The following is a 27993-nucleotide window of genomic DNA, read 5'->3' as shown; positions in this document are numbered from 1 at the left end:
TTGAGGTTAGATATTAAAAAAGTTGTCGCAGCAGCAAAAGCAGACAATAACAATAAAGTAATAAAAGAAATAAAATAAATTTAACGTAAAAAAAATAAATAATTAAATGCTATTAACCCTAAGTGACAAATAAAATTTTTGTAATGCGGCATGAAACATTCCATGACACGACAAATTTAAAAAAGCGCAAGCCAAATCGTCTCCGAGGAACTCCTGCGAATAAATATTCTCATGCGCTCAGCTTTGCTTGTATTGGTGTGTTCACGTTGGGTTGTCATTTATTCACGTAAGTTAATTAATTTAATTATTAAAATCAAAAATAGTAAATAATTTATTTAATAAATTTTATTTAAAAATTTCAGAAAAGCTGAATGGGCGCAACCTTACTTGATACGCTTTTTCGAGAATACAGCACCGTCATCATACCAGGACCGGCAAAAGTGGATGGTAAATGATCCGTTCATAAACTCGATATTACAAAACAAGCAGGACAAAGAAGAAGGAGTCGTAAAAGAAGACCAAAGAGTTTATGACTCGGCTACCTTCTAGATAATTTTAATAAAATGGATAACAAAAGGTAGTTTGTAGAGGATTTAATAAAAAAATGTTTGGTTGATATTAAAATTGATGTTAATTATTTTACTTCACTCCATTTTTTTAAAAAATAATTTTTTTTTTATTACTTTCAGCACTCGCGGTGTCAAGAAGTCGAATGATAAAAGAGTTTCGTCGGCTAGCGAGGATAGTTTGAATGATTTTAAGACTCCCCCATCAACTAGGGCTTCCAAGTTGTCGGATATTAAACACAGCGATAATTCTCCCGCTGTAAGATCTATTAATTCGAGTTTTAATAATAGACCAGGTAATTATTATTAATTATCATTACATTTATTAAATTACAACAAAAAAATATTTTAAAAAAATTGCATATGTAATTTTAAAAATTAAAAAAAAAATTTTTTTTAAATATTTTTTTAATAAAATAAATTATTAAAATTTTTAAATATCAGCTAACTTAATTTTTACATTATTTTTTAATTTTTTAAACAAGCAAATATTTAAAAAAAAATTACATTTTTATTTATTAAAAATTCAAATTTTTTTTGCACTAATTTACTTCTTAAAGAATTAAAAAAATTTTTTTAAATCTACTAAATTAATTTTTATTATAATTATACTAAATTGAAAGACATTTGATAAATTTTTTAATTTTTTAAATAAATTATAGCAAAAAAAAATTTTTTTTTCATTTAAAATTTATACAAAAAAAAATTATAAATGCAATTTTTTTAAAAATATATTTTCTAGACCTAGTTTATTTAAAAAAAAATTAAGAAATTGTTAAATATCTTTTAATTACAGTGTCATTAATTAAAAAAAATTTTTAATAATAATGAACATTATTATTTAATAAAGCAAAATTTAAAATTTTTATATTTCACAAGTCACGGCAGTCACATAGTGATTGCAAGGTTGCTAGTATAAATTAATTTTTGACGTATAACCCTATTGACATTTACAAAAAAAAAAAAAAATAAATAAATAAATAAATTTTATTTATCGTGAAATTAAAATCTATTTATAAGTACTTTGAAAACTTATTATAATAAATTAACTAGAGCACAAATTCAGGTCTCGACCTTTTCAATGACTCTAAATTAAATTAAAAAAATTTTTTTTTATATTAATAGAGCAAAGATAAAATTATCCTTATTTTTTTTAATTATTTAGATTTTATTTTTATTTATTTATTTTATTTGGTAAAAATTTTTAATATAAAAATTGTATTTAAATAGATGAAAACCAACCTGGACCATCAAATCTTAAAAAGCCATCAAAAAGACCAGTATCACCGCCAGATGACAGCTTAGCCGACTTCAAGTCTCCAAAATTATTATCCAAACCAACAGTAAAGCTCCTTGACAAGCCTAAAACAAGGCCCAAAAAGTCAAACCGGAAAGCTGCAACTAAAAAAGACTCCAATCAAATGTCAATAGAGTCATCGTTCTTCAAACCAGCAACATCATTCCCTTGTCCATTGTGTTTAAAAACTTTCTGCGATTCCGCGAGCCAGATCGCTCACTCAAAAACCTGCGCGTCAAAAAATAAAGTATCAACCCGAAAATTATTAGAAGCTGTAGCTTTGCAGGAGCGCCAAGCTGAAGAGCGTCGGGCAATTGGCTTGCCAGCTCAGCCGTTCGCACAGCCGCGACGAAAGTCTACTTTCCGACGTTCAGACTTTCGCTCAGAAGATCCTAACGTCCAGTTAGCACTCGCGTTGTCTGAGTCTCTCCAAGAAGCTCAGAATCTTGAAGAATTAGACGCTGCAATTGCTCTAGCTGGCGAAGAAATATTATTGAGCTCCTCGCAGAGGCAAAATACTCTTAAGAATTTCGGCTTTCTCACTAACAAGCCCGCTGTTGAAGTCACAGAGCGGCCCAAGAAGAAGAAATTGAACTCGCAGACAGTTCTGCAGACCCGCACTCAGGAAACTAGGCAGAGATTGCTCGCTGAGAGGATTGCTGAGGTCATTGTTGATAATTCAGACGCCACTTGCGTTGCTGTGGATCTTCAAGATGATCTTGGAGAGATTAAGTTGGTTAGTAAGGCGCTAAAGGAAATTTTAGAGCCCGGGAGAAAACTTTGGAAAGGCTCTTCTGTGAAAAAAAAAGGTGAGTTTTATTATGTTAAAAATTTAGAGGGATTTATTGCACCTTGTGATCCAATGGATCTTGATCAGGGTGAGAATAGTGATCCAGAATATTTTCTTCAGTCGCAAAATAAATTTTTAGAGCTAGATTTTAAGGAAAAAAATTATGGAGAATTTAAAAGTAATAATTTTAAAAAAATTGAAGATGCTCTTGAATCTTCGGAAAAAATTTTGGAACGCTCTAAAAGTGTCTTAGAGTCGGCGGAAAGGAGTTTAAAAGCTGATTGTAGCTTTAAATCTTCTGGAGAAAATTTAATTTTAAATGAAAAAAATTCTTTTGAAAAAGAAGAAATAAAAAGTGGAAATTTAAAAATTTTAGAAGATAAAAAAATTATTGAAGAAACTCCAAAAAAATTGAAAGCTGGAGAAAATTGTCGGCTGGAGTCTGCTGGAAAAAATTTTGAAAATTGTAGTTTTAAATTTTCTGGAGAAAATTTTGTTGAAGATAGTTTAATTTTAAATGAAAAAAATTCTAAAAAAGAAGAAATAAAAATTAAAGAAACTCCAAAAAAATTGCTAAAATCTACTGTAAAAAATTCTTTAGCAAATAGTTGGAGAAAAATGTTGAATTCTTCAGATTGTAGCGATGTAATTATTTTATGTGAAGATGATAAATTTATTTATGGCCACTCTGTTGTCTTCTGGACTCGTTGTCAATTTTTGTACCGTGATTTAGTAAAAATTGATCAAGTTAATATAAAAAATTTGGAATCTAAAGATCAATTCAAGTACCAGATAAATTGGAGAGACATTGATTTTTTTACCGCGTTAGTATTTTTAGAATTTATTTACTGTGGTTATATTGAAGATTTAAAAGTCGGAATTGATAAATTGAGTTTGTTGGTTCAAAAATATAATTATGAGGAACTAAGTGAGTATTTAAAAAATTATAATTGTAAGAATGAGAGTGTTGATGAAGAAATAGCGAATTTTTCTTCTCCGGGTAATTTTAAGAGCAACAATACGAATTTAACAATGTCCCCGGATATTTTTGAGGATGAAGATTCAATTGTCTGTGATAATTCTGTTAAAATAGAAGCAAAAAATTCAACTGTTGATTTAAATTCTTTAAATGAAGAAATAGATGATAAAAATTCAAAAAGTGTGTTGAGAAGATCATCAACTTGTCCGGATATTGAAAAGGTTCAAAGTTTTTCTGAAAATTTTAACGACACGTTGAAGAAAACACGCAGTGAATTGAGCGTATTTTTAGAAAAAATCCAAAGAAGAAATGCCAGAGACATTTTAGCTGACAGTGATGATGAACATTCATTTCTTCCCGAGACTAAAACAAACAAATTTAAAAAAGCCGATCAGTCTTTAACCGACAGGTACAAAAATTTTGAAATAAATTCTGGTAATATTAATTTGCGCCGCGGAAGTAAATTTTGGGCTGCGAAGAAATCTATTGAAAAGCCTGAAAAAGTTGTCAAAAAATCAGCGTTGAGTATTTTTGAAGATGATATTAGAGAAAAAGTTGCTAAAAAAGAATTAAAAAATTTTGAGAATTTTGAAAGCGATGAAGAAATAAAAGATCTTTCTAATTTAACGCAAAGTTTTGAAATTAATGATCCGAATGTTTCTATGTATACTAAATATAAATTGACACATAAAGATAATAGTATTGCGTATTACAGAAATTTGATAAAAGACAGCGAGTCTAAAAAAGAAATAGTAAAATCTTTTAGCCAAAAACTCTCAGAAGGTTTCAAAAGCCCAGCGCCATCTGTTGGTTCAAATATCCAACAATTCTCAGGTCTTTGCAGCCAAGCGCCATCTGTTGGCTCGAATTTTGAAACAGAAAAAGACGCCATCTTGGAAGATGATGATAAAAAATTAGAACAAAGTATTTTGAGTCAAAAATCACTTCTTGATATTAAATTTGATGAAGATGATGATTTTGTTGATGAAATAATTAAAAAGTCTTTTTGTTTACAAAAATCTGCTGACTTTAAAGGTTATAGTCAATCTTTTAACTCTGACAAAGTTACTGATGAAGATGATAAAATCTCAGAAGGTTTTAAAAGCCCAACGCCATCTGTTGGTTCAAATAGTAAACAATTTTCAGGTCTTTGCAGCCCAGCGTCATCTTTTGGCTCAAATTTTGAAACAGAAAAAGACGCCATTTTGGAAGATGATGATTTAGTGATTGAAGTTGATGATAAAAATGTAGAACAAAGTATTTTAAGTCAAAAATCACTTGTTGATATTGAATTTGATGATGATGACTTTGAAGATGATGATTTTAATGTTGATGAAATAATAGAGAAGTCTTTTTGTTTACAAAAGTCTGTTTCAAAAGATTATAAATCTTTTAACTCTGACGAAGTTATTGATCTTGACGAAGATGATAAATCAGTAAAAGATTATTTTGTTGCTAAAGAAGAAATGAGAAGAATATCAACAACAAATCAAATTTATTTACAAGAATTGTCTAGGTACGATTTATACAAACCGGAAGACAATCTTGATGAAGAATCGGTTTTGGACTTAACTTTGAGTGATGAAGAAAAAGAAGACAAGAGTTGCAAAAGACAGAGATCTGAAGATTTAGTTGTCGAGTCGGATGAAGAAATATTTTCTGTAAAAAAAAAAAAAAACTCGACTTTTTTGAGTCAAGACATAGCTTCACAGGGAAAAACAATAACTTCTAACCTTACAAATATTTTAAAAGAATGCGGAGTTATATCTCCGACTCCTAAGTCGCCTATTTCTTTGTCTGATGATTCTAGAGACTCTCCATTTGAGCCTATTGAATTTTCGGAGTTTATTTTTGAAGGTGGCGCTGGTAATTTTGAAACTTCTACACAGGTGCCATCTACAAGTTCAAATTTTAGGTTAAGAAGATCTACGACAGTCTCGCCGGTTAAAAATACAAGATTGTTGATTAATAAAAGCAAGTCAACGGATTTTTATAGATTTAAAAATAAAGAAGAAATAAATGAAGAAGAAATAAATAAAGAAGAAATATGTAATTATTTAAAATTATCTAAAGAAAATGTGACAGTGTCTTTAAATGTTGAACAAAAAGTTGATTATAACCTTCTTTCAACCCCAGAGTTAAACAGGAAGTTAAATTTATATGGTTTAAAAAACCAGAAGCGCCACCGCGCGGTAAAATTACTGACTTACATTTATGAATCGCTTAATCCGTTAGTTCTTGAAGAAATTGTAAATAAAAAAATGGATTTTTGTAATAAGCAAGAAGAATATAAATGGAGAATTGAGTCCCTCTTGCGGACGGATGATGAAGATGATAATATTAGAATTTCTGGTGGAGGAAATAATGACCGAGAGTCATTTTCTTCGGAACTTCCGGAAGAAATGGATCTTACTGACATTGAATATGACCAGAAAGATCTTAAAAGTGTGAAGGAAGCTTTTGGAATTTTGCTGAGGGAAGACGATGATCTTCACAGAAAAGTTTTGATGTATGAATCGCTTCCGCTGGAAACTTTACACGGGAAAATTAAAGACCGTGGGGTTAAATGCAGTGTGAGTGTTTTGATGGATTACTTGAATGAAGAGTGCATTAGTTTTTATATAGAAGCTCCTAAAAAATGGTCGAACGGTCGAAGAAAACCTAAAAAATTAAAATAATGTTATTTTTTGTTTTGTAATTTTCTTAATTTATTAAATTTATTAAATTTGTAAATTTATTAATAAAAAAAAATGTTACATTGTTATATTTTGATATTCAAAGCTACTTAATGTAAATAAATTAATTAAGTTTCGATGACATTGGAATGTTTATTTTTGGTTTAAGTAGAACGCGCAATCAATCCATTTGATTCTGGGCGCAAGAACTCTTTCACTATTGCTGATACCATTTCACTCAAGATATCATTCAGTACATTGAGGTTTCTGTAATTAAAAAATATCATTTATGTTTTACCTTTGCAAATCGCTTTTTATTTTAAGAAATAGTTATTATAAAATCTAAAAACATGAACAATTATCATGAAATTATAATGATTGAAGAAAAATGGGAAATTTTAAAATATTCAAATGTTATAATTTTAAAATATTACAATGTTTAAAAAAAAGCGGGAAATTTTAAAATATTTGAATGTTTTAAAAATAGCGGGAAATTTCAAAATATTTGAATGTTACCTGTGATTTTTTTTTATTACTTAATTTTTACGTAATTTGTTTTTGATTGATTTATTTTCTATTTGTATTGTATTGTAAATTTTTTATACGCTCTTTCACCACAAATCCCTATTAACCCTTAGCTATAAGCCCTTTTAACTTTAAACACGCGATTTAATAAATAATTTATTAACTGTTTATAAATATTTATTAAATTCTACGATGTTAAAAAATCATTTATTAACAGTTAATAAAGTTTATTAAATATAAACAAATTCTATCAGCGTATTAAGGGGGACTTATCAGATAAGATTAAAATTTTTATTTATTATTGGAAAATTTCTACTCACTGGATTTCTGGAGATGCGCACAATTCCGTGTAATATTTTATTTTTGGCTCGGTTCCGCTGGTCCTTAGAGTACTCACCAGCCCATTTGCAAATGTAAATGTTATCATTTGGCTTGACTTTGACGTTGGTAAAATCGCTTTGTTATTTATTTGCGTATTATCGTAACCAGTTGTTAAATCACGGATCCCTATTATTGTGTATTTTCCTCCTGAGATACTTGATGGATACTGCAATAAAAAAAAAAAAATTATTACTTATAAATAAAATTAATTTTTTTTGTTTAAAAATAATTTTTAAAAAAATTTAAATAAATATTTTTAAGTAAAAAAAAAAAAAAAAATTATAAAGAAGAAATTTAAATAAATATTTTTAAATAAAAAAAAAGATTTAATAAAAATTTTTTTAAACAGAAATTTTTAAATAAAAAAAAAAAAAAAATTATTTAAAAAAAATTTACAATAATGCAATGTAATTAATATCCTTGTAGAAAGGTGAAAGAACAAACAACGATTGTATAACTGGCATTGATAAAATAACAAATAACAAAGGTGGTAATAACGCTAAAGAAGTCAATAACATTATCAGAAACTTATTGATCCAGTAACTAGTCACTACTTCGGACATTGCAATTATTATTCTTAAATTATAAACTTAGATGTGATTAATATTAATTAATATTAATTAACAAAATATTGTGATTAACTAGATAACAAAATATAACATCTCTTAAAGTCTATAACAAGTGTTTTATGTTGTAAACTACATTGTAGACTGTATTGTAATGCCCAAAGACACATACATATATCCGAGGCATTTATGCCAGCTCATGCTCTTATACACGTAATTACTAATATATATAGATTGTATACAATCAACCGTAATGGAGTGATGCATTTAAGTCTAAACACTCGGCTAGAAACTAGTTGTCTGGACACCAGTTGACCTTCATACTTTAGCGATAATATTGTACTTATTTTCCTTTCAATATTTCCTCATTTATACAAATGTATGTACATATTACTCTGCATTTCATTTACGATACTCGAGTTTTTATTCTTACTTTTTTTTATTAATTTTTGGTATCATAAAAAACGATAATGTAAAAGATAAAAAAAATTTTTTTTTTTCTAAAATGATCGATTTTTGTAAATAATTTATTTTGAAAAAAAATAAATTATTTTGTGATAAGAAATTAATTTTTAACAAAAAATTAATTACTTGTTACAATGTCTATTTTTTTTTAACATTTGATAATTTTATTTATCAATTAAATATTTTATAAAAAAATATTTTTAAAAATTTCTCCAATTTTTTTTTTTTTTTTTAATAATAATAATATCTGCTAAATTAATTTTTTTATATTTTTTTTAATTCTTCTTTGTGTAATTTTTAATACTACCTTCTAATTTTTTATTCAGTATTTAATTGCTTCATTACATTTTTAGATATAAAAATTAAATTTTAAAATATAACTTACAGTGTTAGGTTTACTCTCAAAATTTCTCAAACGTTCAAAAATTTTTTTAATAACTTCTTGTTCATGACATATCCAATAAGAATTGTCATTAATATGTCTACCATACCTATAAAAAAAATATTTAATTAATTAATTAATTATTTAATATTATTTAAAAAATAATAATAATAATAATGAAAAAATTATTACTCTGTAAAAATCTCATTCAATTTATCCAACAAAGTCAATCCCATAGTCTCAAGATAAGCAGCCATCTCAGCGACACGAACTCCAGCAGAAATGCCATCCTTATCTAAGACATTATCGCCACACATGAATCCAATGGCCTCTTCAAAGGCAAACAGCACTTGCTTGCTATTTTTTTTCAATTCATAAGTTCTATTTCCCATCCATTTGAACCCCGTCAAAGTTTCCTCAAATTTAAAGCCTTCTCTTTTAGCCATAGAGGCGAGAATTTTGCTAGAAACCGTGGAAGCCATCATGTAGGTGTCGGAAATATTTTTGTCAGGAAATTGGACCCGGTATCGATGCAACATCCACCATCCTAGAAGAGCTCCTAGTTCGTTGCCGGTAAATACATGCCAATCGCCACTGAAAATTTATTAAACTTCTAGTAATTTATATTAATTTAATTACTAAAATTAATTACCTTTCTTTTTTAACAGCGCAAGCCAATCGATCTGCGTCAGGATCATTGGCGAGTATCACACTGGACTCATTGGCCTCAGCAGTTTTGAAACTTAAATCTAATGCACTCTTTCCTTCCTCTGGATTTGGAAATTTAACAGTTGGAAAATCAGGATCGGGTAATTTTTGTTCTTCCACTGCTAGAAATTCCTAAAAAGTAAAATTTATTTATTTTAAATTAATGATATTTTATAAAGAAAGCTATTTTTATTAAATAAAAAAAAAAAAATTACCTTAAAATTGGCAGCTTTGAACGCTTGACACATATACTCATACCCAACACCGTGCATGGCGGTGTAAGTAAAAATTAAACTAGTATTTCCACTAACCTCCGGGTAAATAGTGTCATCTCTGATCAATTTGTTGTAGGAAGACATTACCTCATCCAGCGGATCTTTGTACAGTCGAGAGGAATAAATTCCCTCCGTAATCCATGCATCCTCAGCAGGCTCCAGACTCTGGAGAATATATTTAGAAATTCCTTTGTCATGAGGAGAAATTATTTGCGCGCCGTTCTCCCAATAGACTTTGTACCCGTTGTCATCCTTCGGGTTATGCGAAGCCGTAATCATTATTCCCGCAGCACACTTGTACTTCTGGACTCCAAAGGGTATGTATGGCGTTGGACATACCTTCGAGTACAAGTACACTCGGATTTTATTTGAAATAAATATCGCTGCAGTTAGCTCAGCAAACCTGCAAATTTTTCATCACTAAGGTAAAATTCCCAATTATTGATACTATTAGAGACAAAGTTACAATTTAATTTTTTTTAAGCAATTAAATATCAATATCGTTGAATTTTGTTTGTGGTAATTTCTCAAGTAATGTTTTTACTAATCAATTTCTTTTTTTAAAATGATAATCACTGATATTTACTAATTAATTTTAAATAATTAAATAGAGTATCCGGAAACACCAATTATTGACAGGTTAAAAAACTCATTGATCTAATTATTGACATTATGGGCCTTAGCCCCAATTATTGACACCTATACTAAGCATGCGTCGAATCATCTGCTTATTCTTATTTATCGAAAGTTATTATTAAAGTTTATTAATAATAATTTCCATAAATGATTAATTACTTTTAAAAATATAAAAATTAATTTATTTAATCAGAAGAGATCAAACTCTTACAGTTAATTTTTTAGGTTTAAGTAAAAAAAAGGCGTGATAGCGCTGTCAATATGAGATTCAACTTAAAAATTATCAACTAGTTATTGACACCCATTATTTAAATATTATAAAGCATACAATTAATTTCGATTATTCAATTTTATAAATTTTTCATATATTGTTAATTAAAAAAAAAAAAAAAAAAAAGATCATATAATTAAATGAAGAAATTAATTTAAACTCGGCATTTAAAAAAAATCCTTTTCTAACCAAAGTTGTTAAGAAAATAGACGCTCGTAAGCTGGTTTGATGAACTGGTGCTAACTTTATTTTTTTTTAATAATTAATATTTAATATTTTCAACTGACAATAATTTTTTTCAATTTTTTAATTAATTAGAATTTAATAAAAATTTATATGATAGTTATTTTTATTGCAGATGATTAAATATATTTAAAAATAATTTAGGGTGTCAATATTTAGACCCCGGTCAGTAATTGCAGCTTTTACCTCATTAATTAAATATAATTTTTTTTTTTAATCATACCTTTTGCTGTTGTAGCGTCCATCGTATCCAATAATCACTCCTTTTTCCTCTAAATCATCCACAGAAGCTGCCAAGTACTTCATCAACCCCTGGCCTGTCTGAATAATGACGACTTCATTCATCTGATTGTACCCCGGGCCCATTCGACCTCTCAGTCCCGCAGTACCGAATTCCAATCGTTGCAAAAATAATTTACTGAGTAATTTGACATCTCCTTGAGACACAAGCTCCAGGATTTCATTTTTAGCTGCTGGATCCTTGTTGAAATTTAACCACTCAGATATTTTGTCATCTAGCTCCTTGATTCCGGTTTTGACTTCCATTTTTTCTGATTAAATTTCAGTTTTAATAAATAGAAAAAATATTCAATAATAATCAATAATAACCTACTTTTAATATCAGGATTTTAATATCCCATTGCATCAGAATCAATATCTAAATGTTTGACCTCGGTGATTAAAAGGTAATGATAAATATTATTATGTGTTTTAGTTTTCTTTGACAAGTTTACACGCGCAAGTCTTATTTATTTGATTTGTTTTATTTATACCATATATATATATATATATATATATATATATATATATATATATATATATATATATATATATATATATATACTAGATAAATAGTTGTTATTATTATCAAATAAGAATAATAATTACTTTCGGTAAAACTCGGTTGACAAAATGGCCGGCAAAAAAAATGACACTAAATTTTTTTAGAATTTTATATTAAAGTTATTATTATTTTTACTAATCAATTTAATATTATGAAAATAAAAAAAAAAATTATAAATATAAATATTTAAAAGGATTTTTTTTTATTTTAATTGATTAAAAAAATTGACATCTGTCAGCTGACTTCAGTTTTATAAATTAAAATCACTGCGCATGACTTTGAAGCTTGTGCGCATGCGTCGAAATAAAAGCGGTGAAAATTTTAGAACTGCGCGTGCGCAGTAGTGAAAATAAGAAACTAAGCATGCGCAGTAGCAAAAATAAGCGACTGCGCAGCAGAAAACTCCGCGCGTTATTTTTGAAATTAACTTGTCAGATTACGGAAGTAGCCGAGTGTATTGACTATGTAAATGTGTTAGATATATATTATGCATAGAGACTGTAGTAAAATATCGTGAAGTTGATCTTAGAAAAAGGAAAAAAAATATAAGGGTAGAAAATTTAAATCACCGAATCAATTAATTGTTGTCGGGTGATAGTTAACAAGTTATTAAAGGTGAAGTTTATTGTTACGTTCATTTAATCAATAGTTGAGTGTTAAAGGTTATTAATTGTGGATAAAAATATATTATATATATTTATTATTAATAGTAATAATATATCATTATTATAATAATAATAGTAAAAGATCAAGGGGTATTTAAGTTTGAGCTATAATAAAATGATTATGGTTTTTTGATAAACCATCAGTACCTGGGAAATAATTACTTAACTTCACTGTCGGTAAGAATTTTATTTTTTATTAGATTAATTTTGTGGCATATGGTGACGAGTTTTGTTTTAGGTTGAAAAAAAAAAGCTTCAAAATTGATAAGAAAAGCAAACCGTTGGAGATGGAGGTGGGAGTTGTGAAAATTGCTGAGGATAGAGATTTTGAGAAGCTTAAAAAATTGTACGACGATAACAATGACTGGAAGCTGGACTACAATAAGCCTGATTTGTCCGTATGGACTAAGCATGTGCCAGGAATAAGCTTCAAGATGATTAAAGTAAGTGCTTTTTATTGTATCTAGATTTTAAAAATTTTTTTTTATGAAAATAAAGTTAGCCGACATTTAAAAAGTTTTAGAAAATTTTTTTGGAAAAAAATTTCACTTAAAAAATTAAAAAAAAAATTTTCACATGTAAAAAACTTGAAAATATATAAGTGCAATTTTTTATAAATATTTTTTTAATTGTAATTTAATTAATAAAAAAAAATCAAAAATTTTTAGACGTCTGCTAACTTCAGTTTCATTTTTTTTTTTGTAAAAATTAAAATTTTTGTGTTAGATAAGAACCAGATTCGCAGATGTTGAACCAGAAACGCTGTATGACGTCCTGCATGATCCAGAGTATAGAAAAGTTTGGGACACGCATATGATCGAGTCTAAGGACATTGGGTTTTTTAATCCCAATAATGATATCGGTTATTATTCGAGTATGTATTGATTTTTAATTAAAATTAATATGACCCTGAAATTGACAGATATAAAAATTATTTTAGATATTTATAGCAATTAAGTTATTATAAAAAAATTTAATTAAAAAGTTTCACTTGTTAAAATTAATAAAAATTACAAGTGAAAATTTTTAGAAGCATTTTTTTACTGTTTTTGAAGTTTTTAAAAAAATAAAAAAATTTTTTAATAATAAATTTTTAATAAAAAAAAATCATAAAGATTTTTATATGTTAGCTAACTTTATTTTCATTAGAAAAATTATTAAAAAAAATTTTTTTTTTTAATTTGATTTGTAAAAAACTTGAAAAATTGTAAGTGTAATTTTTTAAAAATATTTTTTTGTTCTAATTTAATTATTGAAAAAAAAAATTAAAAATCTCGGCTAACTTAAGTATTATTGATTTTTATGAAAATTAATTTACCTTATTAAATTAATTTAAGAATTTTTTTTAACCAATAAATTATAGACAAAAAAAAATTTTTATTAATTAAAAATGCAATTTTTAAAAAATTATTTTTTTTGAACATTGTTTGTTAAAAAAAAAATTAAAAAATGGTCAAGTGACTGCTAAATTCAAAGTCATTGATTTTTTTTTATCTAAGAGTATGTGTTTTAAATAGATACTTGGTAAAAAAAGAATTTTTTTTTTAAATTGTAGTGGCCTGTATATCTCCATTAAAAAATCGCGACTTTGTTCTACAAAGATCCTGGTTAGATACCGGAAGAGAGCAGCTAATACTAAATCATTCAGTATTCCACAAGGATCATCCACCGAGAAAGCATTTTGTTCGAGCTACCTCTTATTTAACAGGTGAATAATAAATAAATTAAATTAAACTAGCAACTTGCATTGTGTGACTCCGGAGATTTAAGGATTGTAAATTAGAAAATTTTGGATTAAAGATATTTTTATATTTATTGTGAAAATTTTGATTGTCAATTTTTTTTTTAATTGTTAATTTTTTTAAGTATTTAAAAAAAAAATATATTAATAAAATAAAATAGAAATTTTGTTTAAAAAAAAAAAAAAATTAAATATTTACCAAAAATTTTTCAGAAAAATTATGCTTAAATATTTTCTAACCATGCATAGTATTGAATTTTTTAAAAAATACATAAAAAAATGAACAATTAAAAAAAAAATTAATTATCGAATTTTTAACAAATTTTAAAAATTAAAAAAAATTTTTTTTAAATTGTATAATCCAAATTTCTACTGAGTATAATTAAAATTATACGGGATTAAATTAAAAAAATTTTTTTTATTATTTAAATACTCTATCGACAAAATTTATTTTATTTTGTCAATTATTTAAATTATATTAATTAAAATTTGATATTTTATTAACAGGATACGTTGTAAGACCATCGCGCAATGGAGATGGTGTAGAATTAGGATATGTTTCTCACACAGATCCCCATGGAAAATTGCCTGTATGGCTTGTAAATAAAATCACTCAGATATTTGCACCCAAGGTAATAAAAATTATTTAAAAATTTAATTAAAAAATTAATTATTGTATTATTGAAACAGATGGTTAAAAAATTACACAAAGCATCAGTAGCATATCCAGAATGGAAGAAGGCGAACAAGCCTAACCACAAGCCCTGGCATTATCCCGAACAGATAATGGCGCCCAGAATACGCGTTGAAGATGTAAGTTAATTTATTTACACCTTAGCTTTTTTCAGCACAGATTGCTAGTCATTAGTCGCTAGAACAATTAGTTACTGCTAGTTTAGTCTCAGTCCCTAACCCGAATCGCTAAAAAATTGTTGTCAAACAAAATGGCGGTAGTTGCGCTGGTATATGCCATTTTGTTACTATCGTTATACTTGAACAGAAGTAAATAAATTTTTATTTTAAAAATTAATTTAATTTACTTCTGTAGCAAGTTAGTTTTGCTAAAATTTACAAATTTAAAAAAAAGAAGAATATAAAAATAATTTTTTATTTTTTAGTGCGTAAAATCTGTTGAAGAAAAAAATATGAAAAATAGTTACGTTGATGAGTCGCATTTGAAAGATCAAATAGCCAAAGATATGATGATTATGGACAGTGATTAATTAATTTATATTTCATTAATTATTAATTAATCATAATTACAATTAAAAAATAAACTTGTTATATTTGTTATGATTAACTAGCAATCATAAAAAAAAAATAGATGTAGTATTACAGCCTAAAAATATTAAAACACTAATTAATTAATTTATTACTAGCAAACTTTGCAGTCACTATGTGACTTTTGTTAAATTGCACTGTAATTTTTTAACTATTGACATTTTTAAAAATATAAGCTCATTTTGATGTTACACTCATCAAGAGCTTTCATTTGAGTACCCACATGCCATTTTTTATATATTTTTCATATATACATATATATAATATATATAAATATATAAAATATATGAAAAATTGATGTGGGTACTCAAATGAAAGGTTTCGATGAGTATAATGTCGGAGTGAGCTTATATTTTAAAAAATGTAAATTGCACTGTAATTTCTTAATTATTGACATTTTTAAAGATATAAGCTCATCTTGATGTTACACTCATCAAGAGCTTTCATTTAAGTACTCACATGCATATTTGATATATTTTTCATATATTTATATATATAATATATATAAATAAATAAAATATATGAAAAATTGATGTGGGTACTCAAATGAAAGGTCTTGATGAATATAACACCAAGATGAGCTTATTTCTTAAAAAATGTCAATAGTTCACAAGATACTAGGTCATTTCTTAATTATGTATGAATGACAAAAAAAAAAAAAAAAAAAAAAGATTTTATCATATGGAGAGAAAATTCTTCTTATTTTCTAAATAACATAGATTATTGTAATTAATTAATTAATTAATTAGTGTATTAAATAAAACTACATGCAGTATTTGTTATTTAGTAACTACGTGATTAACAAAGTGCTATTTAAAGTGTGGCCTGTTTTTTTTTTCTTGTAATTTTATTAAAATAAAATTTTTGCCAAAGTACTTATATACTTCGTAGACTTTAAAGAAGACAACATTTTTTTTTTTTAAACTAAAGGTCAGATAAAATTTTAAAATGTAAAATTTACTGCAAGGAAGAATTTTTTGTATTATTTATCAGAAAGGTGAAATAATTTAATAATTAATGGCTGAGACCGTTTCTATATCAAAAATATATCGCACATGATTTTAACATATCTGCACACCAGACCGGTCTATTTCAACAATATCTCTTTTTTATCAACTAATAAAGTAAATTTATAAGAAAAATTTTTTTCTTCCAAGCACAAAAATTTTTTAACAATTAATATTTAATATTACGATGATGTTATTAAATAAACAAAAGGCTTCGTGAGTTTAGGCGTGCATTGTTCTTAAAATAATAACAGTAATAATAATATTAATAATAATAATACTAATAATAATAATGATAATAATAATAATAATAAAAAGGGCTGTGTATACAATAACGATCAGAACAGAAAGACTTTTTGATAAAATTATAACTTTAAATCAAAGTTTGATTTATAACAAAAACTGATAAAATAGCACAAAGTTAAATTATTAAAATTGTTAATCATTTTAAATGATAAAAATAATTGTTTTAACTGAATGATATGCATTTAAATGCTTATAAATGTGAATTTTGCATGAGCACAGTAATCAAATATATTAATCATTTAATTGTTACATTTATAATAATAATAATATGTAAAAAGTATTGTTAACTTCCTTTTTTATTAATATTAATCTCAATTTTTCATGTAATATCTTTTAAAGGGTCATTCTGAATTAATTAAAATTTATTTGATTATTTTAACAATTTTTAAAAATTAATAATACAATTTTTTAAAAATTTTTTTTGGGCGGGAAAGATTTAGTTTGAAAAATTTGCGGTAGGTGGCGCTGGGTTCTGGGATTCCCCGGAGAAATGGAAAACTTTTTGTGGTTAGGATTGAATTTTGTTTAAAAAGAGTTATTTTGATGATTATTGATAAAATTAGATGAATTTTTGGTAAAATATTAATGAAATATTTAATATTAAACCAAAAATTAAAAAGAAATAAATTTTTTAATTAAATTATTGCAAAATTTATGAAGAAAAAATAGTAAAAAAAATAGTTAATTATTTGTTACTTTTAAAAAATGTAAAAAAAAATTTATTTTGCAAGTTATTGTCCAGAATTACCTCTTTATTTTCTTTTTTTGGAACTGAAAGATCAATTTAAATAAATACTTATTTTTTCGCGCCAAAATTTTCCCGCTATTTTTGAATAAATTATTCAAATTTTTAAAATTCCCGCGAAAATATTGAATAAAAAAATTTATTAAATAAAAGTTTGAAATTAAACTTTATAAAAAAAATTTTTATGATTTTTAAAAAAAAAAAATTTTAGTTCTAAGAAAATAAAAAAAAAATTTTTTTTTTGAAAATTACCAACCAGAATGACCCTTTAAACTAAAAAATTTTCAAATAATACTTTTTTATAGAAAATTAATCCTCTAAAAAATTGTACTGATTAACTTTCTCGGTAAAATCGATTACATCCCTTTATTAAAAATTTACAATTAATAAAAAAAATATGTTATTATTGATGAATGTATTCGTATATTAAAAGTGATTATTTCACTTCCATATTATTGCACCTTGTATATATATATAACATTTATTAAAAATTTAATTGTTAAAAAATGTATGTTACATTTTATTTAATTTAATCCGACTCCTAAAAATGAAATTCCAAGGTTTTGTTATATAAATTTATCTAAAAAAAGTATATTTTAATTATCGCAAATATTTACCGTAAAATTATAAAACTTGCGCAATAATATATTTATTTTTATAATTAATTATCACCTTAGCAAGATTCTTTTAAATAAACAATTTATAATCTATTTTAATTAATCGATAAATATTTATTATTATTATTATTATTATTATTCCGAATAAATTACCGTCGGTTTAAACAATTCGCGCAAGCGTAAGGAGAAATATTATTTTTCAATTCTAATCTCCCACTTTTTAATTTTTTTTAAACAACATCTTTGTTTATTGAAATGTTTCATTAGTACTTTATTCTTAACGCTGTTAAGATCAAGAACTAGAAAATTGCAATGAATAGTGATTTAAATGTCAAAAATTTATGTGAAAATAATGAGAGTTGTCAAGAGGAAACAGAAAAAAATAAAGAAGAAGAAGAAGAATTGAAAATTTTTACTTATCATTTTAAAAATTGTCTTTCAAATGTAAGTATAATTTATAAAAATTTATATGATTGTTTTAAAAATTTTTTTAACAAATTAATTTTGGCAAAAAAATTGATTTTTTAGAAATTTGAAAAAAAAAAATTAAAAATTCAATTTTTTAGAAAAAAATTCAATTTTTAAAAGAAATTTTAAAAAATTAAAAATGCTATTTTTTAGAAATAATTATTTAAAGCTTATTTTTTTTTTTTTAAATAAAAATTGAAAATTTACAAATTGAATTTTTTAGAAAAAAATTTTTTTTTAAATAAGTTAAAAAAAAATTGCAATTTTTTTAAACAAATTTTTTTGTGAAATAAAATTAAAAAATTGAATTTTTTAGATAAAAATTGATTTTTTTAGAAAGAAATTCAATTTTTTAGAAAAAAAATTTTTTTTATTTTAAATTTGGAAAAATATACAATGTTATTTTTTAAAACAATTTTTTTTGTTATGTAAAATTAAAAAATTCGATTTTTTAAAAGAAATTTCAATTTTTTAAAAGAAAATTCAATTTTTTAGAAAAATTTTTTTTTCAATAAATTTGAAAAAATATAAAATGCAATTTTTTGTTGAATAAAATTAAAAAATTTTTAAATTCAATTTTCTAAAAAAAAAATTAAAAATCTAATTTTTTATAAAAAAATTTTTTTTCAAATAAATTTAAAAAAATTAAAAATGTAATTTTTTAAAAATAAATTTCTTGTTTAATAAAATTAAAAAATAGTCGTGACTGCTAACTTTAATTAATACACTGATAAAAAGATTTGCTAATATTTAATAAGCTTTATTAATTAATAAGTGATTCTTCACTATCACATGATTTAATAAATATTAATTAACAATTAATAAATAATTTATTAAATGTTAATAAATATTTGTTACCAGTAAAAAAATATTTATTAAAAGTTAATAAGTAAAATTTATTAACTGTTAATAAATATTTATTAATGGTTAATGAATATTCGTTAACTGTTAACAAAAATGAATTTAAAATAGCAATTTTCTTTTGAGACTTTTAAAAACTATAAAATTTTTTTTAGAAAGACATTTCAAATGAAGAAAAAATAAAAATACCAAAAAAGCGTACTTTACCAATAGCAGATTCAGTAATTTCTAGTTTAATAATCGGCCCACTTGTAATTGGCCACTGGAGAGGAGTCTGGAATTTAATGGATTTATATGAATTGCCGTGAGTATTATAATAATTAATTCCAATTTAATCAAGATTGCAATAAATCATGATGACGGTGATTTGTGTAAGAACAAGAATAGAATAATCAATACGCTTTTTATCTAATGAACGATTTATTATCAAGGAAAATTTTATATTTTTTTTGCTTTTAGATTTTCTGGTTTGGTTTGTTTTTTAATCGGCACGGGTTTGCATCTAATATTTGTTTTGTCAAGAGAATTATTGCATTACTATTTCGCGGTAATTTGGCGAAATTCAAATCCAATAGGACGCGCGGGGTATCACTTTGTCAGACTGTTGTACACATATATATTCAGCGTGACATGTAACATGCAGTGGCGAGGGGGATGGATTGTCCTGAGTTCAGTGATGGGTGAAAATGAATGGTAATTAATTTATTAATTATATCAAGTGACAAATATTGCACTGTACTTTCTTAAAAATTGACATTTTTAAAGATATAAGCTCATCTTGATGTTACACTCATCAAGAGCTTTCATTTGAGTACCCACATGCATTTTTTATATATTTTTCATATATACATATATATATAATATATATAAATATATAAAATATATGAAAAATTGATGTGGGTACTCAAATAAAAGGTCTTGATGAGTGTAACATCAGGATCTAATTAATTACAAATTAAAGTAAACTTTAATATTCATGATTAAAAGGACTGTTTCAGTAGTGACAATTTTTCTACTGAGTGTCCTGTTGATCCTGAGATCTAGCAGAAATTTACTGGCGCCGCCTTTAATTGTAATCGCGGATTTACCCAGCAGTATTTTTAAATTCCCAACGAGATACCGCAAGGTGAGAGAGAATAATTATTTTAAATATTTTAAATTGGTTTATCGTATAGAAAAAAACTAAATAGCTTATTTATAAGTAAATTGATTAAAAATTGAGTGTAACGACAGACCAAGGTGAGAAGATTGTTGAAACTCGAGCTTAATTGACTGACAAAAAGCGTCTGATTATTATTGTTATACAAAGACGTGGTTTTTATTCACAGGAAATGCCACTCATTATTTTTCAAGGTGTTTTATTTATTTTTAATTTTCGAGTTTTTAATTTCTACTTATTAAATATTTATTTTTTAATTTTTTAATATTTCTTCTTTTCAAAAAAATTTAAATTTCGTTTATTAAATGATTAAAATTTCGATTTTCAACAATCTCGTCAAATTTTTTTTTTATTAAAATAAATTAATTAAAAAAAATGAGGTATAATTATTTATGAAAATTAATTTAGCAGATTTTTAATTATTTTTAGAATTTTTTTAACAAATAAATTATTTCAAAAAAAAAAATTGGCGCTAAAAATTAAAAATACAATTTTTTGGGCGAGATAAATAGATTTAGTTGGAAAAGTTTACAGTAGATTTCGCTGGGTTCTGGGATTCCCCGGCGAAATGAGAAATTTTTTTAAGGTTAAGTTTTGCAATTTTTTTAAATAAATTTTTTTTGTTAAATAAATTTTAAAAAATTAAAAATGACTGCTAATTTTAATTTCATTAATAATTTTTAAAATATAAATATATATTAATTAATGTTAATAATTTAAATCAGCAACAGACTAATTACTTACAGCCGATAAAAATTCCCCGAAAAAAAAAAATATCTTCTGAAGAGTCTGTAAATAAAAAAGAAGATAAGAATAAAAATTAATAAATAAATAGATAATTAAATTAATATACCTTCGGTAAGTAAATTTTCGTCCGTGATTAGCCAGCAAAGCTAAAAGGATTTAGGAGCTGGTGGGAGCTTTAAATCGTAATTAAAGATAGAACGAAGGGGAACGCATCTGTTATCTCACTTGTTACAATTATTTCATAAACAATTTCCATCTCCCTCGGTAAAATTTTTACCGGTGTATTAACTCGGCGTGTAATAACGATGTTCAAGTTGTTCAAGTATTGAAATAGTTGTGTGTACCGATGTGATGACAACCAGTCTCTCGTACAACTTTGCTCAATATAAGCATTAGTATTAGTATTAGTATATATTTGTATATTAGTATTGGTTATGGCCCCGTGGTAGCTTGGTACGGTTAAGCTTGATAAAAGATAGCACTTGCCGAAGGGATCCAGTACTCATTCATTCGTTGCTCGACCTGGTTACCAATACCCAATTGTTTCCAAATCATTTACTTTTTATTTTTTTTTCTTTTTTTTTTTTACTATTTTTTTTTTTATTCAAGTTTTGTTTGTTTTAAAGTGCCAGTTTTTTATTATTTTATATTTTTTTGTTTTAAACTACCTGTTGTTATTATTTTAAAATGCCTGTTTTTAAAATGATATAGTTTTGTGAATATTTTTAATTGAGTAATTTGTTTCATCACTTGGTAATTTTTTAATAAAAAATTTCATTAAATAATTAGTTTTTTTAAATTGCTATTTTAGAAAGTGTCACTTGTTAAGTATTTTTTTTTTTTAAATAAATTTAAAAATTATAAAAAAAAAAATTTTTTTATTAAAAAATTATAAAAAAAATTTTTTTTATTAAAATTTTTATTTAAAAAAATAATTTTTTTTTTTTTCAATTTTATCAAAATTCTTATAAAAAAAATTATTTTCTTAATTTTTTTAAAATTTTTATTAAAAAAAAATTTTAATAAAATTTTTGTTTAAAAAAAATTTGATTAAAAATTTTTTATTAAAAAAATTTAATTAAAATTTTAATAAAAAAAATTTTAATTTAATTAAAGTGTAATATAACCTTTTTAGACATAAATATTAAATGAATTAAAAAAAAGTACTTGAATTAAAATTATCGATAAATAAATTTTCAATAAAATAATTAATAAAAAAAGTGTAAAAAAAAAAAAAAAAAAGAAATTACTAGTGTAAAAATGTTTCCGCAAATTTGAGTGTAAAAAAAAAATAAACAAATAAATAAAATAAATTCAAATGTCTAAACAACCGGCTTACCCAAACAACTTAATCCTCTACCAAGAAGACAATAAAAAATGATATCTAAATTGCTTGTCTCAATTTCAAAATCGAGATAAAAATTGCCGAGTTTAAAATACGAAAAACCCAACTATGGAATTACATTAATTTATAAAAAAAAAAGTAAATCAAAACAAAAAATCTAAATAAAAAAACAATTGGGAAATGAATATTGACCAAGACTGGAGAATGGTAGAACTACGAACAACCGGAGTAGCCTCGTCAGTGACCCGGGAGCGTCCTGCCACCCGGTACAATGTCCATTACACAGTTCTAACAATTCTAGACGCCATTTTTTCGGCATTTGTCGCGGCGCCAGCGGTGGTAGGTTACTGGCGAGGAACCTGGAGCCTGAGTGATTTTTACATCTACCCAGAGGACCCGTTCTGGAGCAACGCGACCTCGATAATAGTCGGGTACGGCGGGCTATTTTTCTTCAACGTAATTCAGCATTTTCTGAATGATTTTCTGCACCCGGACAAGCATCGTCTTCTTTACTACTTCGGGTCCCGGATCTACACGGCGATCTTCGGGTTCTGCTGTGTCAATGCTTGGCGAGGAGGCTGGCACGTTTTGCATCTGTACACCGAACAGAATCCCAACACTGTAATTGCAACAACTGTTTTTGCGCTAGTTGCGCTCGGGTTCATGAAAGGCATTAGAAATATTTCCGCTCCGCCGTTTTCTCTCAGTCTTGATTCTCATCCAGGGTACTTTGAGGTGCCAACCATGTTCAGAATCGATGTAAGTTCAGTCTCCTGGAAATAAATATATTTTATAATTTTTGTATAAAATTTTCCGCGAGGAGAAAAAAATTAAATAAAAATTTATTAATCTCAATGTAAATTAATGAAAACAAAAATATTGATACCGTGTATCAATATCAGTCGTAGTATCTCATTGTAATTTATTATTATATTAAAATTGATGTCGTTCGTTAGACTTTAGTCAAATTTATCATGTTTATGTTATATATTTTATATCGTTAATCTTATTGTCATCCGCCGGTTAAATAAATCTTTATCTAATCTGTATTTTTAATTATCCGTTATTTAAAATTTATGTTTATAATATAAACAAATAATTACATGGGCTTTTTTTTATAATTGCAGAATACCAGAGATTGGACTCTGTATGCCTTGGATTGCCTATTCAGCGTTGGAATCGTTGGAACCCTTGTTGTCTTTGTTTGGAGAGGAATTTGGGTTCTTTTAGACTTACATTTATTCCCGGATAATCGGGAGTATTCATCCATTTGTTCACTGGTAATTTTTTTTTCTTCTTTTTTAAATAGATTTATTTTTAAATTATCTCTGAAAAAAAAAAAAAAATTAGTTTTAATTTAATTCAAAATTTTTAAAAATTTTTCTGATGTAAAATATTGATAAAATTTCACATAATTTTCTTTAATTTAAAATATTTATTTGTCTAATTTAATTTTTTACATTAATTTAATAATTAAAAAAAATTTTGTTTTTATTTTTAAAAAATTCAAAATTTTTTCAATTTTATTAAAAAATTTTTCAAATGTAAAATATTGATAAAATTTCATGTAATTGTCTTTAATTAAAAATATTATTTGTCTAATTTTGGGTTTTTATATTAATTGCGTAATTTAAAAATTTTTTTCATTTTCAAAAAATCCAAAATTTTTTTAATTAATTTTGTAATTAAAAAATTTTTTTTAAATTTAAAATTTTGTCAATTTTATGAATTAAATTTTCAGATCTAAAATATTGATAAAATTATTTAAAACTGTAATTTTTCTAATTTTGATGAATTTTTAAATTTATAATTAAAAAAATTAAAAATAAATGAATTTTTGATTTTAATCCAGTAAAAATTTTTAAATAAATTTTTTTTTTTTAATATCCATATCAAAATTTGCATTAAAAAAACCATTTCTGTATTTCTTCCTTGATAACTTGTTTTCAATAATTGAATATCTGAAAAAAGAAAATATATATTATTTTTTTGAATGATCTTATGAGTAATTGACTAAAGAATCGATTATATAATTGAATATTCTTCAATCAAACAATTGTAAAGGCACGTACTGACCCGTATATTATTTTACTCCCAACGGTCAGTTAAATATTGTTTGTACTAGGTCATAGAAAGACCACAGAGTATTTTTTCTTCTTCGATAAACAAAATAATATAAAAAAGAAAAAAAAATCTGCGGATTAAAATTATAATTTCATTTATTTTTGAAGCGTTAAATAGACACGTGACGCTTTATGTACGATAATACCAACCGGAAGACACCCACGTGCCAGAAAATAACTCTGAGAGTATTTTAATAGATTCTTCCGGATAGGGTTATAAATTTTCTGTATTAAAAAAATACTTTTTTACGTTAAATTTAATTACTAAACAAAATTAAAAAATTATATATTTTTTTAATTAATTATTTAAAAAAAAAAATTAATATTTAATATATTATAAATATTCTTCAGGCAGGAAATATTTTTTTTTTGTTTTTTTTTTAATATTAATTAGTAATTAAATTGTTATATTTAGAGTAAAGAGTAAAACAGATGACTTGAATCTATAAAAGCAAGGTTTAGAGACGATTAAGTAATAGAGATGATTTAAGTAGGTTAATTCAGCGGTAGGATTCTTGTATTATCATCATCCTCCTCCACCTCATCCTCCTCTTTATCCGCGACAACTCTGTCGTCTCTTTCTTGTTATGTATTTACCCATTAGTCTATAGAACTATTAACTTTATTAATGGACGCATTGAACTTGATCCAGTGCACTTGACCGAGTGTCCGTCAATGTCTTCAAGGTTTAATCAAAAAAAAATCTGGACAGTTGACCCTGCAGGTCATCCCTGAAACTTGTCGCTAAGTTCAAGTCAAAGCAGTCGGCAAAATATCTAAGTGTAGATTTTTTAACTTAAAAAAAATTTTTTAAGAATTATTAATTTTTTTTAATTAATTAATTAATTAATTAAAAAAAAAAAAAAAAAAAAACAATTTTTTAAAATAAATAATAATTTAAAAAAAATTAAAAAACACGCTTTTTATAAAAAACTGAACTAAAAAATAGAAAATAAATTTTAATTAAAAATAGTGTTAAAAATTTCTTCACTGAAGAAATAAAAATTTCTTTTTCCAGGTCAAAAAAAAATTTACTGTAAAAAAAATTAATTTCTTCAGCTAAGAAATAATATTGTTTAAAATTAATTTCTAGTGACAACAATGCTCTTTGTTTCAAATAAATTTTTTTCTGACCATTAATTTTTGATAAAATCAAAAATTTCTTTAATTAAAAAAATTAAAAAATTTTCTCAGCGGGAAGTTAAAAAAATAATCGTTTGATTAAATAAAGACCTTTAAATTTAATCGTTTAAAGATAATCTAAGATGCTATTGATTAAATTTAAAAAGGCACAATCACTTCCGATCACTCTCAAAATTAATGAAGTCATGTATGACCGATACTGAAAGAGATATTTTTAATTAAAAATCAGTTGGCTTTTTCAGATAATTGGGTACGTGATAGTAGCGATAACATTTTGTCTACAACCTGTGATGCGATATGCCTGCAGTCGAATCCAAGGACTCCCTCGACTCCTGGCCGCTGATGCATTTCTCCTGCTGAGCTTCATTGGGACAGTTAATGTCTGGAGAGGAGTCTGGAGCATGCTGGATCTTTGGTTTATTCCAGAGGACCCGGAGCTTTCTTGCTGGATCACTCACGTGGGATGTTTCGTTTTTCTTGGACTGCTAAATTGCAGTAACTCCATTCTGGTACGCGGAGTCTATATTGATGCTGAAGAAGAAGAAGGACGGTGTGTTATTTTTCCATGTCATTATTTGAGATTATTTTTCAAGGTAATTATTTTTATTTTTATTTTTAATAATAATAATAATAATAGAATAAATTTGTGCGAACAATTTTAAAATTTTAAATTTCCCGCTTTTTTTAAAAATAATAATAGTAATAATAATAGTTATAATAATAATAATAATAATAATAATAATAATAATAATAATAATAATAATAATAATAATAGAATAAATTTGTGCGAACAATTTTAAAATTTTAAATTTCCCGCTTTTTTTAAAAATAATAATAGTAATAATAGTTATAATAATAATAATAATAATAATAATTTTTTAAAGATTGAAAGAGAAAAAAAAGAAGCAAGACGTCGTAATTTAATGAGCATACCCCGTGATTATACCGAAAACAATGGCAAAGACTTAGAAAGTGGAGCGCTTTTAAATTGTACAACTTTGCCAACAGTGATACCTTCGTCCCAAGATCATCAGGGGTAAATAAAAATGAATATCTGAAAAAAATAAAATGAAAAACTATTTTTAAATTTATAATTTAAATAGTTCAGGTCTTAAATTACTTAATTAAATATATTTCAGGTGATAAAGACCAATTTGTTTGAGATTTAAGTTTATGTTACAACAATGAACTTAGCAAACACTTGATAATACTGAAGTCTGCTGACATCTGTCAGTGTAAAAAAAAATATTTTATAAAATTTCTAATTTTTATTTTAAAATAAACTAAAAAATTATTTTAAAAAAATTGCATTTATAATTTTTAACTTTTTAAAAATAATTTATTTGTTAAAAAAAAAAATTCTAAAAATTATCAGCTGTTTCTCAATTTTAGTATTATGTAAAGTTATATTTTTTTGACAGTTAATTAATTGTAAATAATTATGACAAACATTTATTAATTGTTATTTATAATTAAATAATAATAAATGTAATTAACTATTTATTATTTAATTGTATTAATTAAATTGTCATTTTGACTTACAATTAATTTCCAGAAGAAGAAATACCGGCTAAGAAGTTATAACCCAAACAAATTGGTCTTTATCATCTGAAAAATGTTTAATTAAATTATTTAAAAATAAAAGTGTGTAAATATCAAGGTCACAAGTGAAATGGATTTTTTGCATTTCGTAAGCTAATCTAAACCTATAATACTGAATTTACACTAAATATTTATTATTGTTATAGAAATTTGAGTCGTGTATATATTAAAATAAAAAAAAAAAAAAAACAATTGTTTAACTTAAAAATAAAATGATAAATTTACTAAAACTTAAGTTGATTTCATAAACCTTGGGTAAATGACAATGATTTAGCGGATAATGCAGCCGTAACCTTCTTCGTGTCTTGTTCTCCCCAGTGTATCCTGTTACTTTTTTTGTGCGACTATTATTTAAAGTTTATTATTTAGTAATTAACTAACTAACTGTTGATTAGTTAACAATAGATTAATAGGGAAGTGTTTTTTAAAATATAATAGTTATATTGTCAACAAATGACCTCGTGCCCTGCTTTTTACAAATAAAATATGACACTGAAAACTTATGACATTAAAGTTGCCACTTAAAAATTTTTTAATTTTTTTTTTAACAAAAAAAATTATTTAAAAAAAATTGCATTTT

General features: G+C 25.0%; 5 protein-coding genes and 1 long non-coding RNA gene across 11 annotated transcripts; 4 read left to right on the top strand and 2 right to left on the bottom strand.

The window, feature by feature from the left end:
• The first annotated feature begins 10 nt into the window (after positions 1-10).
• Positions 11-626, top strand: LOC141538380 (uncharacterized). Its single transcript, XM_074259809.1, has 2 exons — positions 11-286; positions 363-626. The coding sequence occupies exons 1-2, from the start codon at positions 144-146 to the stop codon at positions 547-549; spliced, it is 330 nt and encodes a 109-aa protein (XP_074115910.1). The 5' UTR covers positions 11-143; the 3' UTR covers positions 550-626.
• LOC141538366 (uncharacterized) lies at positions 436-6449 on the top strand. The gene is made up of 3 exons (XM_074259777.1): positions 436-577; positions 690-862; positions 1797-6449. The coding sequence occupies exons 1-3, from the start codon at positions 564-566 to the stop codon at positions 6308-6310; spliced, it is 4701 nt and encodes a 1566-aa protein (XP_074115878.1). The 5' UTR covers positions 436-563; the 3' UTR covers positions 6311-6449.
• Positions 6313-21915, bottom strand: Pgm2a (phosphoglucomutase 2). 4 transcript variants are annotated; one of them, XM_074259789.1, is made up of 10 exons: positions 21307-21915; positions 21198-21242; positions 19497-19568; positions 10983-11310; positions 9550-10012; positions 9279-9466; positions 8819-9220; positions 8630-8735; positions 7153-7379; positions 6313-6574 (listed from the first exon to the last, which is right to left on the bottom strand). In XM_074259789.1, exons 4-10 carry the CDS (start codon positions 11303-11305, stop codon positions 6472-6474), a joined length of 1812 nt encoding a protein of 603 aa, XP_074115890.1. In that variant the 5' UTR covers positions 11306-11310; positions 19497-19568; positions 21198-21242; positions 21307-21915; the 3' UTR covers positions 6313-6471. The 4 variants fall into 4 exon arrangements, with proteins under 4 accessions (XP_074115890.1, XP_074115892.1, XP_074115893.1 ...); XM_074259791.1 differs by having other exon boundaries at positions 19502-19568; XM_074259792.1 differs by lacking the exon at positions 19497-19568.
• LOC141538377 (START domain-containing protein 10) lies at positions 11648-17803 on the top strand. The gene is made up of 7 exons (XM_074259801.1): positions 11648-12445; positions 12507-12711; positions 12995-13142; positions 13824-13976; positions 14517-14641; positions 14700-14822; positions 15128-17803. The coding sequence occupies exons 2-7, from the start codon at positions 12556-12558 to the stop codon at positions 15230-15232; spliced, it is 810 nt and encodes a 269-aa protein (XP_074115902.1). The 5' UTR covers positions 11648-12445; positions 12507-12555; the 3' UTR covers positions 15233-17803.
• On the top strand, positions 18240-27643 carry LOC141538375 (uncharacterized). Of its 3 annotated transcripts, none has more exons than XM_074259795.1 (7): positions 18240-18409; positions 19450-19598; positions 19754-19987; positions 20282-20420; positions 23673-23825; positions 26054-26404; positions 26696-27643. In XM_074259795.1, the coding sequence occupies exons 1-7, from the start codon at positions 18278-18280 to the stop codon at positions 26849-26851; spliced, it is 1314 nt and encodes a 437-aa protein (XP_074115896.1). In that variant the 5' UTR covers positions 18240-18277; the 3' UTR covers positions 26852-27643. The 3 variants fall into 3 exon arrangements, with proteins under 3 accessions (XP_074115896.1, XP_074115898.1, XP_074115897.1); XM_074259797.1 differs by having other exon boundaries at positions 18277-18409; positions 19454-19598; XM_074259796.1 differs by lacking the exons at positions 18240-18409; positions 19450-19598; positions 19754-19987; positions 20282-20420 and adding an exon at positions 22336-23304.
• On the bottom strand, positions 25760-27421 carry LOC141538383 (uncharacterized). The gene is made up of 4 exons (XR_012481042.1): positions 27354-27421; positions 26745-26865; positions 26097-26342; positions 25760-26010 (listed from the first exon to the last, which is right to left on the bottom strand). It is a non-coding gene; the product is annotated as an uncharacterized LOC141538383 (long non-coding RNA).
• Positions 27644-27993: the final 350 nt, after the last annotated feature.

The sequence above is a fragment of the Cotesia typhae genome, unplaced genomic scaffold (assembly GCF_013202065.1).
Source record: "Cotesia typhae breed Kobodo isofemale line unplaced genomic scaffold, CoteBio_Ctyphae contig_20, whole genome shotgun sequence".
NCBI classification, from domain to species: domain Eukaryota; kingdom Metazoa; phylum Arthropoda; class Insecta; order Hymenoptera; family Braconidae; genus Cotesia; species Cotesia typhae.
Note: the sequence above shows the minus strand (reverse complement) of the source record. Positions and strands in the feature narration are given on the sequence as shown.

Bases quoted from the DNA above. Each gene is read 5' to 3' on its own strand.
- LOC141538380 (XM_074259809.1), top strand. From the start codon at position 144: ATGCGGCATGAAACATTCCATGACACGACAAATTTAAAAAAGCGCAAG. The intron at 287-362 runs GTAAGTTAATTA...TAAAAATTTCAG, and splicing joins TTGGGTTGTCATTTATTCAC to AAAAGCTGAATGGGCGCAAC.
- LOC141538366 (XM_074259777.1), top strand. The intron at 863-1,796 runs GTAATTATTATT...GTATTTAAATAG, and splicing joins GAGTTTTAATAATAGACCAG to ATGAAAACCAACCTGGACCA.
- Pgm2a (XM_074259789.1), bottom strand. From the start codon at position 11,305: ATGGAAGTCAAAACCGGAATCAAGGAGCTAGATGACAAAATATCTGAG. The intron at 8,736-8,818 runs GTAATAATTTTT...TTTTTTTTATAG, and splicing joins TTGAATGAGATTTTTACAGA to GTATGGTAGACATATTAATG. The intron at 7,380-8,629 runs GTAAGTTATATT...TTTTTATTGCAG, and splicing joins TTGAGAGTAAACCTAACACT to TATCCATCAAGTATCTCAGG.
- LOC141538377 (XM_074259801.1), top strand. From the start codon at position 12,556: ATGGAGGTGGGAGTTGTGAAAATTGCTGAGGATAGAGATTTTGAGAAG. The intron at 12,712-12,994 runs GTAAGTGCTTTT...TTTTTGTGTTAG, and splicing joins TAAGCTTCAAGATGATTAAA to ATAAGAACCAGATTCGCAGA. The intron at 14,642-14,699 runs GTAATAAAAATT...TTATTGAAACAG, and splicing joins CTCAGATATTTGCACCCAAG to ATGGTTAAAAAATTACACAA.
- LOC141538375 (XM_074259795.1), top strand. From the start codon at position 18,278: ATGAATAGTGATTTAAATGTCAAAAATTTATGTGAAAATAATGAGAGT. The intron at 18,410-19,449 runs GTAAGTATAATT...AATTTTTTTTAG, and splicing joins TTAAAAATTGTCTTTCAAAT to AAAGACATTTCAAATGAAGA. The intron at 19,988-20,281 runs GTAATTAATTTA...CATGATTAAAAG, and splicing joins GTGATGGGTGAAAATGAATG to GACTGTTTCAGTAGTGACAA.